Source organism: Coregonus clupeaformis, chromosome 29 (assembly GCF_020615455.1).
Source record: "Coregonus clupeaformis isolate EN_2021a chromosome 29, ASM2061545v1, whole genome shotgun sequence".
NCBI classification, from domain to species: Eukaryota; Metazoa; Chordata; class Actinopteri; order Salmoniformes; family Salmonidae; genus Coregonus; species Coregonus clupeaformis.
The window spans coordinates 5202393-5217318 of NC_059220.1; the positions used below are offsets into that span (position 1 = coordinate 5202393).

The 14926-nt window shown below is 45.7% G+C and overlaps 1 protein-coding gene across 1 annotated transcript in view; it reads right to left on the reverse strand.

Annotated features, from left to right (window-relative positions):
* Nucleotides 1-318: 318 nt before the first annotated feature.
* LOC121544245 (calpain-1 catalytic subunit) overlaps nt 319-14926 on the reverse strand; it is a 37719-nt gene continuing 23111 nt past the window's right edge. The window contains exons 20-22 of the mRNA XM_045208995.1: nt 7934-8050; nt 7525-7577; nt 319-920 (exon numbers count right to left, since the gene is read on the reverse strand). Of these exons, the coding sequence (XP_045064930.1) occupies nt 894-920; nt 7525-7577; nt 7934-8050 (197 nt within the window). The 3' untranslated portion in view covers nt 319-893. The remainder of the gene's footprint in view (nt 921-7524; nt 7578-7933; nt 8051-14926) is intronic.

The following is a 14926-nucleotide window of genomic DNA, read 5'->3' on the forward strand; positions in this document are numbered from 1 at the left end:
AAATGATAATAATATGCCATTTAGCAGACGCTTTTATCCAAAGCGACTTACAGTCATGCGTGCATACATTTTTGTGTATGGGTGGTCCCGGGGATCGAACCCACTACCTTGGCGCTACAACCGCCGTGCTCTACCAGCTGAGCTACAGAGGACCACATGATCACAGGAGAAGTTGTGTGACCGCATTTCTATTTAACAAAAAACCCTAATATAAAACCCAACAACCAATATATCAGTACAGTTACATGGATAATGAAAGGTAGTGGACATTCTAAATATGCAGGGAATACATTACTAGACATCACAATGAAAATAGAATCCAACCTTGTTAGTCGATAGTATAGAAAGAAAGTTTGAGTTTTGAATAGTTTACAGTCTAGTTAATCAGTGTTTTTAGTTCCAGCCCTGCACTATCACCCCTGTTTCAAATAAACCGCCGTCAGTCTAATCAGTTGTGTTAGTGCAGGGCTGGAACTAAAGCCGGCACGCACACATTAGTAGCTCTCCAGAACCATTGGAGATGGAGAACCCTGCCCTACACACACACACACAGTTAGGAATTAATAACCAAAACATTATAGCCAGAAACAAAAATAAAACTTTATCACATTACCAGATATAAAATATAATGTACCAGATGTGTACCAGAATGTAACCCATTATGTTTTATAGCCTATGAACCCTTCAATTTCAAGAGCACCGTCATTTACTAAGCACCCATCTTGAGTGCTCTCTTTAAACTGCAGAGGCTTCACATCTCGAAGTGTAACAAATCACCCTGAAATTGCTGCTTTACAAATGACTGGTTTGTCCAGCAAAGAACCACCCTCAGCACTTTTTCAAATCTCACGATTCCAAATGAAGTCTTCTGTCCATCCTATTTGGTCTGCAGCTTATGTATACATGGAGATGTACATCCACTGAAAAAAATATTCAAGAAACATCATGTAATAGTGTATATAATAGTATGAGGTTAAGTTTGGCCTCTGAATGGACCTCTTCCAATAAGAAATGTCCCCAAATGAAATCCAATAAATCTCCAGTTGTTCTCTATTGTCTGAGAGCTAAAGGTAGACAATTAAAAAGGTGTGCCGGCTCATAACATTGGATAAACTCAAAGGTCAAAACGAATTGCTAAGGTGAAATATGGCTGTATCAGATCTGATTGAATCTCTGTTTTAGGAAGACTTAGGCCTGGATTGAATTGCAACCGCCATGGCAATGTTTATGTGGATGAAGTATCTTGGATTGAATGGAAATGAATACTGTCTGCACGCATGTGTGACCTTTGAATAACACAGAGCTTTATGTTGTTTCATAACATACAATCATGGAAAGGTTTGCTGCGATTGAGACCAATTGAACCAAGGCTTGTAGGCTTCATTCCAGCACAGCACTGACACGCCTGATTAAAATATTCAATCAATCATAGTCTTCAGTCTGGACCATGATTGACTGAATCAGGTGTGTTAATGCATGGTTGGAGCAAAAGCATACGTAGTACTGCAGGACTGGAGAGATAGCCTGGACAACCAGTACTGCAGGACTGGAGAGATAGCCTGGACACCCAGTACTGCAGGACTGGAGAGATAGCCTGGACACCCAGTACTGCAGGACTGGAGAGATAGCCTGGACACCCAGTACTGCAGGACTGGAGAGATAGCCTGGACACCCAGTACTGCAGGACTGGAGAGATAGCCTGGACACCCAGTACTGCAGGACTGGAGAGATAGCCTGGACACCCAGTACTGCAGGACTGGAGAGATAGCCTGGACACCCAGTACTGCAGGACTGGAGAGATAGCCTGGACACCCAGTACTGCAGGACTGGAGAGATAGCATGGACACCCAGTACTGCAGGACTGGAGAGATAGCCTGGACACCCAGTACTGCAGGACTGGAGAGATAGCCTGGACACCCAGTACTGCAGGACTGGAGAGATAGCCTGGACACCCAGTACTGCAGGACTGGAGAGATAGCCTGGACACCCAGTACTGCAGGACTGGAGAGATAGCCTGGACACCCAGTACTGCAGGATTGGAGAGATAGCCTGGACACCCAGTACTGCAGGACTGGAGAGATAGCCTGGACACCCAGTACTGCAGGACTGGAGAGATAGCCTGGACACCCAGTACTGCAGGATTGGAGAGATAGCCTGGACACCCAGTACTGCAGGACTGGAGAGATAGCCTGGACACCCAATACTGCAGGACTGGAGTTGAAAACCCCGGTGTAAGGGATCGGGGGTTGGCTGGGTCTAGACAGAGTCTGACACTTCCCCGATCTACAGAGAGGGGGAGTCATCAGACTCGATCTGGTTCACCTGAGTTCTGAGCACACCTGTCCGTAATTAGGGTAGGATATAAGGTGTGCTCAGAAGTTCAGTCGGTGCGAGGTATTGTTCCATTGTGACTTGCTAAGCGTTTTGTTCCGAGAGAGAGAGAGAGAGAGAGAGAGAGAGAGATTGTTGTTTTTGATTACCCGTGTATCCGACCTGTGCCTTGTTGTTTGACTCCCCGAATTGCTTAATCCTCTACTTGTCTACCCCAGTGATTACCGTTCTCTGATCCTGTGCCTGTGACCTCGACTACAACTAAGCCCGCTCCCTTGGTACCTCTGCCTGTCTCTGCCTGGCCCGGTTTTGACCACAGCCCGCCCGACCACGACTAAGCTATTCCCTTGTCTGTACTCTAATAAAGCATCGCTATTCTGCGATTGGATCTTACCACTCTGTCCGAGTATTCATTACAGAATACCTCGCCATTACCATGGATCCAGCGGAATTACAGAGGCGATGGGAGATACAGGAGAAACGGATGGATGAACTCCTGCAGCTACTCAACGCTGGTGCGGCTGAAGGCACCACCCCGAGCACGGTCAGTCCTCGTCCTACACCTCCGATTTCTCTACCGACTAGGTACGACGGGGAACCTGGCAAATGTCAGGGGTTTCTACTTCAGACGTCCCTGTATATGTCGATAATCGTACTATGTTTTCCGATGACCGTAGCAGGGTGGATTTCATGATTTCTCTACTAACGGGAAGAGCACTGGATTGGGCTACTGCGCTTTGGGCAGCTGAGGTTCCCGAGTTGAATGCGGAAGTTCAGTTCAAGAGACTGTTCCAGGGGGTGTTCGACCACCCAGTATCTGGGCGTAGTGTGGGAGACCAACTATGCGAACTTCAGCAGGGCCGTCGCACCGTAGCCGACTACGCTTTAGAGTTCCGTACTATAGCAGCCGGTAGCGGATGGAGCGAGATGGCCTTGCTCACCGTTTTCCGAAGAGGGCTGCGCAAAGACGTACAGACTGAGTTGGTTTGTCGAGGAGATATCACTGCGCTACATGAGTTTATCAAAATAGCCATCTCTATTGATAATCTGATAGTGCAACACAAGGTATCCACAGTCCGGGAGCCCTCGATCACTGGTCCTAAGCAATCGACAGAGCGGAGGAGAGAATCTGAGGAGGAACCTATGCAACTGGGACGGTCACCTCTACAAGGGTCGGTGAGACAACAACGTCGGCAAGACGGACTATGCCTGTATTGTGGTCAGTCGGGTCATTTCGTTCGTCAATGTCCGGTACGACCAAACCGTACCCCAGGATATCGCCTCGGAACTGCCAAACCGGTGAGTGAGACTCCAGTTTTGAACATTACATCTAAACAAATGTATGTGCCAGTTACCTTATCTGTCGGAGAGAAAGTGCGCAGGTTGGAAGGACTTATTGATTCCGGAGCGGCTGCCAGTTTTCTGGATATGGGTCTTGCTGAGGAGTTGGGAGTTCAACTTATCCCAATTCAACCCCCCCTGCGAGTCAACGCGCTAGACGGTGAGCCCATGGGCACTGGGTTTATTACGCACCGTACCGAGGAAATCAAGTTACAAGTGGGCTCCCTGCACCATGAGAACATCATTCTGTTCGTCATCTCCGCTCCACGGGAGCCGCTAGTCCTCGGCCACCCCTGGCTCGTTACCCATGATCCGGTCATCTCCTGGAAATCTGGCGAGATCACGGCTTGGAGTGAGGTATGTAGGGCAGAGTGCCTCATTTTACCTTGCAAAACGTCTACTGTGGAGGATGCGAAGGGTGCGGTGTCTACTGTTGTTCCTACAGAGTACCAGGATTACGCGCAGGTGTTCTCCAAGGAGAGGGCTACCGTGTTACCACCGCATCGGGCCTGGGATTGTGCAATTGATCTGCTATCCCGGGGCTACACCTCCTCGCGGACGAATCTACCCTTTGTCACAGCCGGAACGAGAATCAATGAGCAAGTATATTGATGAGGCACTACAGCAAGGGGCCATTCGCCCATCTACGTCTCCCCGCCGCATCCAGTTTTTTCTTTGTTAAGAAAAAGGATGGCGGACTGCGTCCTTGTATAGACTATCGAGATTTGAACGATATTACCATTAAAAATCGTTACCCCCTTCCTTTGATTCCAGCAGCCCTCGAGCAGGTGGGGCAGGCCTCCATCTACAGTAAACTGGACCTCAGGAGTGCGTACAATCTGGTGCGCATTAGAGAAGGGGGATGAATGGAAGACCGCCTTCATCACCCATCGAGGACATTATGAATATTGTGTCATGCCCTATGGACTTACTAACGCGCCCTCTGTGTTCCAGGCGTTCATGAATGACATTTTCAGGGACTTGATTGATCGCTTTGTCATAGTGTACATTGATGACATCCTAATCTACTCTAACTCTCTGAGTGAACATGTGTCCCATGTACGCCAGGTTCTGGACCGACTCCGACAACACTCTCTGTTCGTGAAGGCCGAAAAGAGTGAATTCCATGTCACGACGATTTCCTTCCTTGGGGCCATACTCACTCCCGACGGCGTAAAACTGGATGAATCCAAGGTGCAAGCTGTACGAGACTGGCCTCAACCCCAGACGGTGAAAGAGCTCCAGAGATTCTTAGGGTTTGCCAATTACTATAGACGGTTTGTGCGTAATTTCAGCACAACCGCAGCTCCCCTGTCGGCGATGACCAGCCACAAGGGTCGTGGTCTGAAATGGACGGAGGGGGCAGTGTGGGCTTTTGAGACATTGAAACAACGATTTACCACCGCTCCCATTTTATGTCAGCCGGATCCTACCTTGCCGTTCATCGTGGAGGTGGACGCCTCGGAGGTTGGAGTTGGAGCCGTACTATCCCAGCGCCAAGGTGAGCCACCCAAATCACGACCCTGTGCTTTTTTTTCTAAGAAGCTGAATCCGGCCGAGCAGAACTACGACGTGGGAAATCGTGAATTACTGGCGGTGAAGTTAGCACTGGAGGAGTGGAGACATTGGCTGGAGGGAGCAGCTCATCCGTTCCAAGTGCTCACGGACCACCGCAATCTGGAGTATCTTCACAGTGCTAAACGACTGAACTCCCGACAGGCAAGGTGGTCTTTATTCTTCAACCATTTCCAATTCACTGTCTCTTATATTCCCGGGTCCAAGAATTGTAAGGCGGACGCGCTTTCCCGACGGTTCGAGCGCGCTGACAGACCGGTTGAACCAGAACCTATCCTCCCCATGAGTTGCCGTGCTGGTCCTGTGAGGTGGGCTATCAATGACACGATTCAGGAGAGCCTACAAGCGGAACCAGCCCCTCCAGAAACCCCGGTGTCGAAGGTGTTTGTACCAGCTCCGCTTCGACCTCAACTGATGGAATGGTGCCACACGTCGCTAGGATCTGGTCATCCTGGAATCACTCGAACTACACGACTCATCAGTCGAAAATACTGGTGGGATTCCCTCACAGATGACGTCAGAGACTACGTATTATCCTGCCCAGTATGTGCTCAGTCCAAGGCGCCTCGAGCACTACCGGAGGGTAAGCTGATGCCATTGCCAACTCCTCAACGACCCTGGTCGCACATTGTTATGGACTTTGTTACCGACCTACCAGAATCAGAGGGCCATACTGTAATTCTCGTGGTCATCGATCGATTCTCCAAGATGTGTCGGTTAGTACCCATGACCCGTTTACCTAACGCCACTCAGATGGCGGAGACTATGTTTAACCAGGTGTTCCGTTTGGATATTGTTTCCGACCGGGGACCCCAGTTCGTATCCCGGGTTTGGAAGGCCTTCTTGCGAACGCTTGGGCATCTCGGTGAGCCTCACCTCCGGATATCATCCCCAGGCCAATGGGCAGACAGAACGGCTCAACCAGGAAATTGGGAAGTATCTACGGCAACAATGTTCGCGGCAGCCGCAAGAGTGGAGCCGATTCCTTCCTTGGGTAGAGTATGCTCAGAACTCACTCATTCACACCTCCCTACGTCTAACGCCCTTTCAGTGTGTTCTAGGGTATCAATCACCCCTGTTCCCGTGGGATACCGCACCCGGGATGGTACCGGCGGTGGACGAGTGGTTCCGTCGGAGTGCGCAGGTCTGGGAGACGGCCCATCAACATCTCAGTCAAGCCTCACAACAGCAAAAGACCTACGCCGACCGACGCCGGAGACCTACTCCCACTTATCAACCCGGGCAGCGAGTGTGGCTGTCTACCCGAGACCTGCGGTTCCAACGGAGCTGCAAGAAGCTCCAACCCAGGTACATTGGTCCCTTCAAGGTACAGAGACGTATTAACCCTGTCACCTACCGTCTGTTACTCCCTCGACACTACAGGATAAACCCCTACGTTCCACGTCTCCCTGTTGAAACCTGTCCATTATAGCCCGATGTACCCACCAATCGCTCAACAACCTACTACACCACCTTTGGAGGATGAACAGGACACCACCTATACAGTCCACGAGATACTGGAGTCAAGACGGAGACAAGGGGGCATCGAATATCTCGTGGACTGGGAGGGATATGGACCGGAGGAACGGTCCTGGGTCCCTGCTAAGGACATACTAGACCCCGCTCTCAAGGCCACTTTCCACGCTGAACACCCAGATCATCCCGGACCCCGACCCAGAGGAAGACCACCCGGTAGAGGTAGAAGGCCGTCAGGAGCCGGCCCTGGGGAGGGGGATACTGTAAGGGATCGGGGGTTGGCTGGGTCTAGACAGAGTCTGACACTTCCCCGATCTACAGAGAGGGGGAGTCATCAGACTCGATCTGGTTCACCTGAGTTATGAGCACACCTGTCCGTAATTAGGGTAGGATATAAGGTGTGCTCAGAAGTTCAGTCGGTGCGAGGTATTGTTCCATTGTGACTTGCTAAGCGTTTTGTTCCGAGAGAGAGAGAGAGTTTGTTGTTTTTGATTACCCGTGTATCCGACCTATGCCTTGTTGTTTGACTCCCCGAATTGCTTAATCCTCTACTTGTCTACCTCAGTGATTACCGTTCTCTGATCCTGTGCCTGTGACCTCGACTACAACTAAGCCCGCTCCCTTGGTACCTCTGCCTGTCTCTGCCTGGCCCGGTTTTGACCACAGCCCGCCCGACCACGATTAAGCTATTCCCTTGTCTGTACTCTAATAAAGCATCGCTATTCTGCGATTGGATCTTACCACTCTGTCCGAGTATTCATTACACCCTGGTGATGAGTAAATGTATTAACTGTTCATTACCTCATTCTCTTGAAGAGATATGGCCCCTCCATCATTGAGTTGTCTGAATATTTCTGTTGAGAAGGGCATGAATGACATTATTTACAATGTAGATAAACAGTACAAAGGCCATGGCTTCAAACCCTCATCTAGCACAGGGTTTCCCAAAGTCGGTCCTGCCCCCCCGTTTTGTTTTTTGCCCTAGAACTACACAGCTGATTTAAATAACCAACTCATTATCAAGCTATGATTATTTGAATCAGCTGTGTAATGCTATGGCAAAAACCAAAACGTGCACCCGGGGGGTGGGGTTTGGAAACCCTGATCTAGCAAACTAACTAGGATCATCCTGTGAGTGCCATGACAGCTATAATGAGGAATGTGTCTCGTGTGCAAAGATGTATTGTGAACTAGTCAGATGTGGACTTACTGGTCATGCAGTCCATGCGTAGGACTAGGCTGATGAAACTCTCCAGGCTGATGTTTCCAGAACATCCACCGTAGCGCAGAGCCATCAGGTTTAGCATGTCATCCCCCACCCTGATCCCTGAAGAGGAGAGGAGAGGCAGACTGGGTTCACATCTCACACCTTTAGTTCACTGTGTAAGACGTATTACGCATCAGCTATCATGTAAATGGCCTAATGTTTAGTCATACCCTAATAGTAGAGGTATCTGCAGTGAGTGATATTATGATGGGTGTTGTGACAGGAATGAGGCAACTTATTTAATTAAATGCCACAAGTGTGGGGGGTTCAAAGAACAAACTAGCCTCCGTAAAAAGACACATGTTGTATTTGTATTTATTATGGATCCCCATTAGCTGCTGCCAAGGCAGCAACTAACATTGCACTCAATGAGCTGTATAAGGCCATAACTAAACAGGAAAACGCTCATCCAGAGGCAGCGCTCCTAGTGGCTGGGGACTTTAATGCAGGGAAACTTAAATCCGTTCTACCTCATTTCGACCAGCATGTGAAATGTGCAACCAGAGGAAAAAAAACTCTAGACCACCTTTACTCCACACACAGAGATGCATACAAAGCTCTCCCTCGCCCTCCATTTGGCAAATCTGACCATAACTCTATCCTCCTGATTCCTGCTTATAAGCAAAAACTAAAGCAGGAAGCAGCAGTGACTCGGTTAATAAAAAAGTGGTCAGATGACGCAGATGCTAAGCTACAAGACTGTTTTGCTAGCACAGACTGGAACATGTTCCGGGATTCTTCGGATAGCCTTGAGGAGTACACCACATCAGTCACTGGCTTCATCAATAAGTGCATTGATGACGTCGTCCCCACAGTGACCGTACGTACATACCCCAACCAGAAGCCATGGATTACAGGCAACATCCACACTGAGCTAAAGGCTAGAGCTGCCGCTTTCAAGGAGCGGACCTCTAACCCGGACGCTTATAAGAAATCCCGCTATGCCCTCAGACGAACCATCAAACAGGCATAGAGTCAATACAGGACTAAGATTGAATCGTACTACACCGGCTCTGACGCTCGTCGGATGTGGCAGGGCTTGAAAACTATTACAGACTACAAAGGGAAGCACAGCCGCGAGCTGCCCAGTGACACAAGCCTACCAGACGAGCTAAACCACTTCTATGCTCGCTTCAAGGCAAGCAACACTGAAGCATGCATGAGAGCACCAGCTGCTCCGGATTACTATGTGATCACGCTCTCCGTAGCCGATGTGAGTAAGACTTTTAAGCAGGTCAACATTCACAAGGCCGCAGGGCCAGACGGATTACCAGGACATGTACTCCGAGCATGTGCTGACCAACTGGCAAGGTTCTTCACCAACATTTTCAACATGTCCCTGACTGAGTCTGTAATACCAACATGTTTCAAGCAGACCACCATTCTCATCGACGGGGCTGTAGTGGAACAGGTTGAGAGCTTCAAGTTCCTTGGTGTCCACATCACCAACAAACTATCATGGTCCAAACACACCAAGACAGTTGTGAAGAGGGCACGACAAAGCCTATTCCCCCTCAGGAGACTGAAAAGATTTGGCATGTGTCCTCAGATATTCAAAAAGTTATACAGCTGCACCATCGAGAGCATCCTGACTGGTTGCATCACAGCCTGGTATGGCAAATGCTCGGCCTCTGACCGCAAGGCAATACAGAGGGTAGTGCGTTCGGCCCAGTACATCACTGGGGCCAAGCTTCCTGCCATCCAGGACCTCTATACCAGGCGGTGTCAGAGGAAGGCCCTCAGAATTGTCAAAGACTTCAGCCACCCTAGTCATAGACTGTTCTCTCTGCTACAGTACCGCACGGCAAGCGGTACCGGAGCGCCAAGTCTAGGTTCAAAAGGCTTCTCAACAGCTTCTACCCCCAAGCCATAAGACTCCTGAACAGCTAAGCATGGCTACCTGGACTAATTGCACTGCCCCCCCACCCCCACCCCATCTTTTTACGCTGCTGCTACTATGTTAATTATTTATGCATAGTCATTTTAACTCTACCCACATGTACATATTACCTCAACTACCTCAACTAGCCGGTGCCCCCGCACATTAACTCTGCACCGGTACCCCCCTGTATATAGCCTCCCTACTGTTATTTTATTTCACTTCTGCTCTTTTTTTCTCAACACTTTTTTGTTGTTGTTGTTTTATAAAAAAATAAATGCATTGTTGGTTAAGGGCTGTAAGTAAGCATTTCACGGTAATGTCTACACCTCTTGTATTCGGCGCATGTGGCAAATACATTTTGATTTGATTTGATTTTAACTACTCTTCCTGGGGTCCAGCAAAATTCAGGCAGTTATTGTGGTGAATTATTATTAATGAACTGTAGAGTTTAATGGACTATGAGGTAGAACTGGGTTAATCAAAAGCATAAAGTTAGAATTCTTTGTTACTGGGCCAGGAATTGTATTGGGTCATTTAATTTCACTGTGTGGGTGAGTAGAGAGGGAACCTGCCCTAGGGTCAGATTGCTTGCTCTTACTTAGATCCATGGTTGTCTTGTCATATCAAAGACTGAAACTGTCTTGGGCCGTTTGTTTTTGTCTTCAAACACAGTGAAAAGAGCCAGGGTTGAACTGAGTTTAAACTAAACATGAGTGTTTTTGCAAGATAAGGATTGATTGATTATAGTACTCTGAACTTAATGAAAGTTTAGTTTAGCCGCTGTCAGAGACAAAGGAAGTGGGCGGAGCAATAAAAGAGCGGGAAAACTGTAGAGGACTATATAAGTTGGAGGGAGACCGTAAGGGGGTGTGCCACTCTGCAGACTGGTATCGGCTTTGTTGAAACTTTAATAAAGTCATTTCTTGATGCAACAAAAACTCTGTAAGACCTTATTTGTAATAAAGTATAGTTGTTATTTTCCACAACATTATACATTTTAAAAACAAGATGACAGATGTCACAACATAATAAGTGTGTGCCCTCAGGCCTCTACTCTACTACCACATATCTATAACACAAAATCCATGTGTACGTGTGTATAGTTTGTATTTTATCGTATGCATGTGTCTATGTTTGTGTTGCTTCACAGTCCCCGCTGTTCCATAATGTGTATTTTTATCTGTTTTTTTAATTTAATTTTACTGCTGGCATGAGTTACTTGATGTGTCAGACCATGTTGTCAGACCGCGGTGGCGTGTCATTGTTGATCGACAATAATACTTTTTTTTACCTCTTCCACACTCACTTTAAGGAATTCAAAGTTACATTGCTTGACTTTCATAATTTGGTCAGACTCACTTGGATGTGTAGTGTCAGTGTCTGTTGCCGGCATGTCATGTCTAAGTTTGCTAATCTTGCCAATGAATAAATCATTAAAGTAGTTGGCAATATCAATGGGTTTTGTGATGAATGAGCCATCTGATTCAATGAATGATGGAGCGGAGTTTGTCTTTTTGCCCAAAATTTCATTTAAGGTGCTCCAAAGCTTTTTACTATCATTCTTTATGTCATTTATATTTGTTTCATAGTGTAGTTTCTTCTTCTTTTTATTCAGTTTAGTCACATGATTTCTCAATTTGCAGTACGTTTGCCAATCGGTTGTACAGCCAGACCTATTTGCCATCTCTTTTGCCTCATCCCTCTCAACCATACAATTGTTCAATTCCTCATCAAGCCATGGGGATTTAACAGTTTTTACAGTCAATTTCTTAATGGGTGCATGCTTATTAGTAACTGGGGTAAGCAATTTCATAAATGTGTCAAGTGCAGCGTCTGGTTGCTCGTCATTACACACCACGAACCAACAAATATTCTTTACATCAACAACATAGGAATCACAACAAAACGTATTGTATGACCTCTTATACACAATATTAGGCCCAGCCTTTGGAACTTTGGTTTTCCTAGATATGGCTACTATATTGTGATCACTACATCCGATGAATTTGGATACCGCTTTCAAACACATTTCTGCAGCATTAGTAAAGATGTGATCAATACACATTGATTATTTCAATCCTGTACTGGTTGTAACTACCCTGGTAGGTTGATTGATAACCTGAACCAGGTTGAAGGCACTAGTCACAGTTTGAAGCTTTCTCTTGAGTGGGCAGCCTGATGAAAGCCAGTCAATATTTAAATCACCCAGAAAGTATACCTCTCTATTGATATCACATATATTATCAAGCATTTCACACATGTTATCCAGATTCTGACTGTTAGCACTTGGTGGTCTATAGCAGCTTCCCACCAGAATGGGCTTTAGTTGAGGCAGGTGAACCTTTAGCCATATTACTTCAACAGTATTTAACATGAGTGAAATGAAAAAAATAACTTGTTTTAAGAAATTCTAAAAAATTAATAATGGAAAAGTGGTGCGTGCATATGTATTCACCCCCTTTGCTATGAAGCCCCTAAATAAGATTTGGTGCAACCAATTACCTTCTGAAGTCACATAATTAGTAAAATAAAGTCCACCTGTGTGCAATCTAAGTGTCACATGATCTGCCACATGATCTCAATATATATATATACACACCTGTTCTGAAAGGTCCCAGAGTCTGCAACACCACTAAGCAAGGGGCACCACCAAGCAAGCGGCACCATGAAGACCAAGGAGCTCTCCAAACAAGTCAGGGACAAAGTTGTGGAGAAGTACAGATCAGAGTTGGGTTATAAAGAAATATCAGAAACGTTGAACATCCCATGGAGCACCATTAAATCCATTATTTAAAAATTGAAAGAATATGGCACCACAACAAACCTGCTAAGAGAGGGCCGCCCACCAAAACTCATGGACCAGGCAAGGAGGACATTAATCAGAGAGGCAACAAAGAGATCAAAGATAACCCTGAAGGAGCTACAAAGCTCCACAGCGGAGATTGGAGTATCTGTCCATAGGACCACTTGAAAATGTACACTCCACAGAGCTGGGCTTTACGGAAGAGTGGCCAGAAAAAAGCCATTGCTTAAAGAAAGAAATAAGCAAACACGTTTGGGGTTCGCCAAAAGGCATGTAGGAGACTCCCCAAACATATGGAAGAAGGTACTCTGGTCAGATGAGACTAAAATGGAACTTTTTGGTCATCAAGGAAAACACTGTGTCTGGCGCAAACCCAACACCTCTCAACACCCCTAGAACACCATCCTCACAGTGAAGCATGGTGGTGGCAGCATCATGCTGTGGGGATGTTTTTAATCGGCAGCGACTGGGAAACTGGTTAGAATTGAAGGAATGATGGATGGCGCTAAATACAGGGAAATTCTTGAGGGAAACATGTTTCAGTCTTCCAGAGATTTGAGACTGGGACGGAGGTTCACCTTTCAGCAGGACAATGACCCTAAGCATACTGCTAAAGCAACACTTGAGTGGTTTAAGGGGAAACATTTAAATGTCTTGGAATGGCCTAGTCAAAGCCCAGACCTCAATCCAATTGAGAATCTGTGGTATGACTTAAAGATTGCTGTACACCAGCGGAACCCATCCAACTTGAAGGAGCTGGAGCGGTTTTGCCTTGAAGATGTGCCAAGCTTATAGAGACATACCCCAAGAGACTTGCAGCTGTAATTGCTGCAAAAGGTGGCTTTACAAAGCATTGACTTTGGGGGGTTGAATAGTTATGCACGCTCAAGTTTTCTGTTTTATTTGTCTTATTTCTTGTTTGTTTCACCCCAAAAAATATTTTGCGTCTTCAAAGTGGTAGGCATGTTGTGTAAATCAAATGATACGACACCCAAAAAATATATTTAAATTCCAGGTTGTAAGGCAACAAAATAGGAAAAATGCCAAGGGGGGTGAATACTTTCACAAGCCACTGTATGAGCTTTGTTTCCAGAAGGTATCAAAATTGTCAATAAATGTTACACCCACAGAGCCGCAATAGTCTCGTAGCCAGATATGGAGGGCTAAAAGTCTGCTGAACCGTGGCTGTGATTGGAGAAAAACTGAGGATGGATCAACAACATTGTAGTTACTCCACAATACTAACCTAATTGACAGAGTTAAAAAGAAGGAAGCCTGTACAGAATTAAAATATTCCAAAACATGTTTGCCGATCATTGGAGACAATGAGCCAATTACAGTATGTGGCTAGCTGCAAGTCGTCTACCTCGTCTGCACAGGAAAATTCAACTTCCTCAAATAACATCTAAGCTCCCTAACATTATTATGGGAAGACATTCTTTTTATTTTTATTTTTTTATTTTTTATTTTTTTTGGGGAAATGGATCAGCTTAATATTGCAGATAGATTGTATCTTCTATCAATGTAATTGTCTGCATCACTTCCAATCCCCCATTTTTTTTTTTTTTTTTTTTTTTTATATATATACTCCCCTTTATTACTTTTCAACCCCACCATCCTTTCCCTACTTGGAGTAAATTAGTGAACAACAATGCCCAGGTCTCTACTTCCGGTCTATACTTACTATCTACACCTTATGGACACAGTTAATTTTACAATAATTATATTATATATATACATATATATATACATATACATACATACATATATATCATTATTATTATTATTATTATTTATTAATTTTTTGCTCCTGAACTACTTCTACTCTCAACCTCTCCGATCGTTTTCATGATGTCCATCCGGTTTGCTTCTATATGCCATATCTTTCTAACTGTGCTCTTTCCCAAAAGCTCCCAACATACAGCCTATATACTTATTATGGACACAGTATGCTTTACATTATTAGCTATCTTTGTTATTATTTGTTGTTATTTGTTATTAGTCCCATCCTTCAACTCTATTCAATACCTCCCATCTATCTCTTAACACCATCCATATCGGATTTCTATTTGCCATATATATTTCAACCGTGCTGTGATGTTTTACAATAATTCTGAACCTTTCTATTCTCATTGCTTCTACAGATTGAGAGTTAAAAATAAACAGCTTTGCTAAAAGTATTATTATATTATTGATTGATTGACTATGACTTTTCAGATCACCCAGTAATGCTATCTGCAAGGTTAGTTCC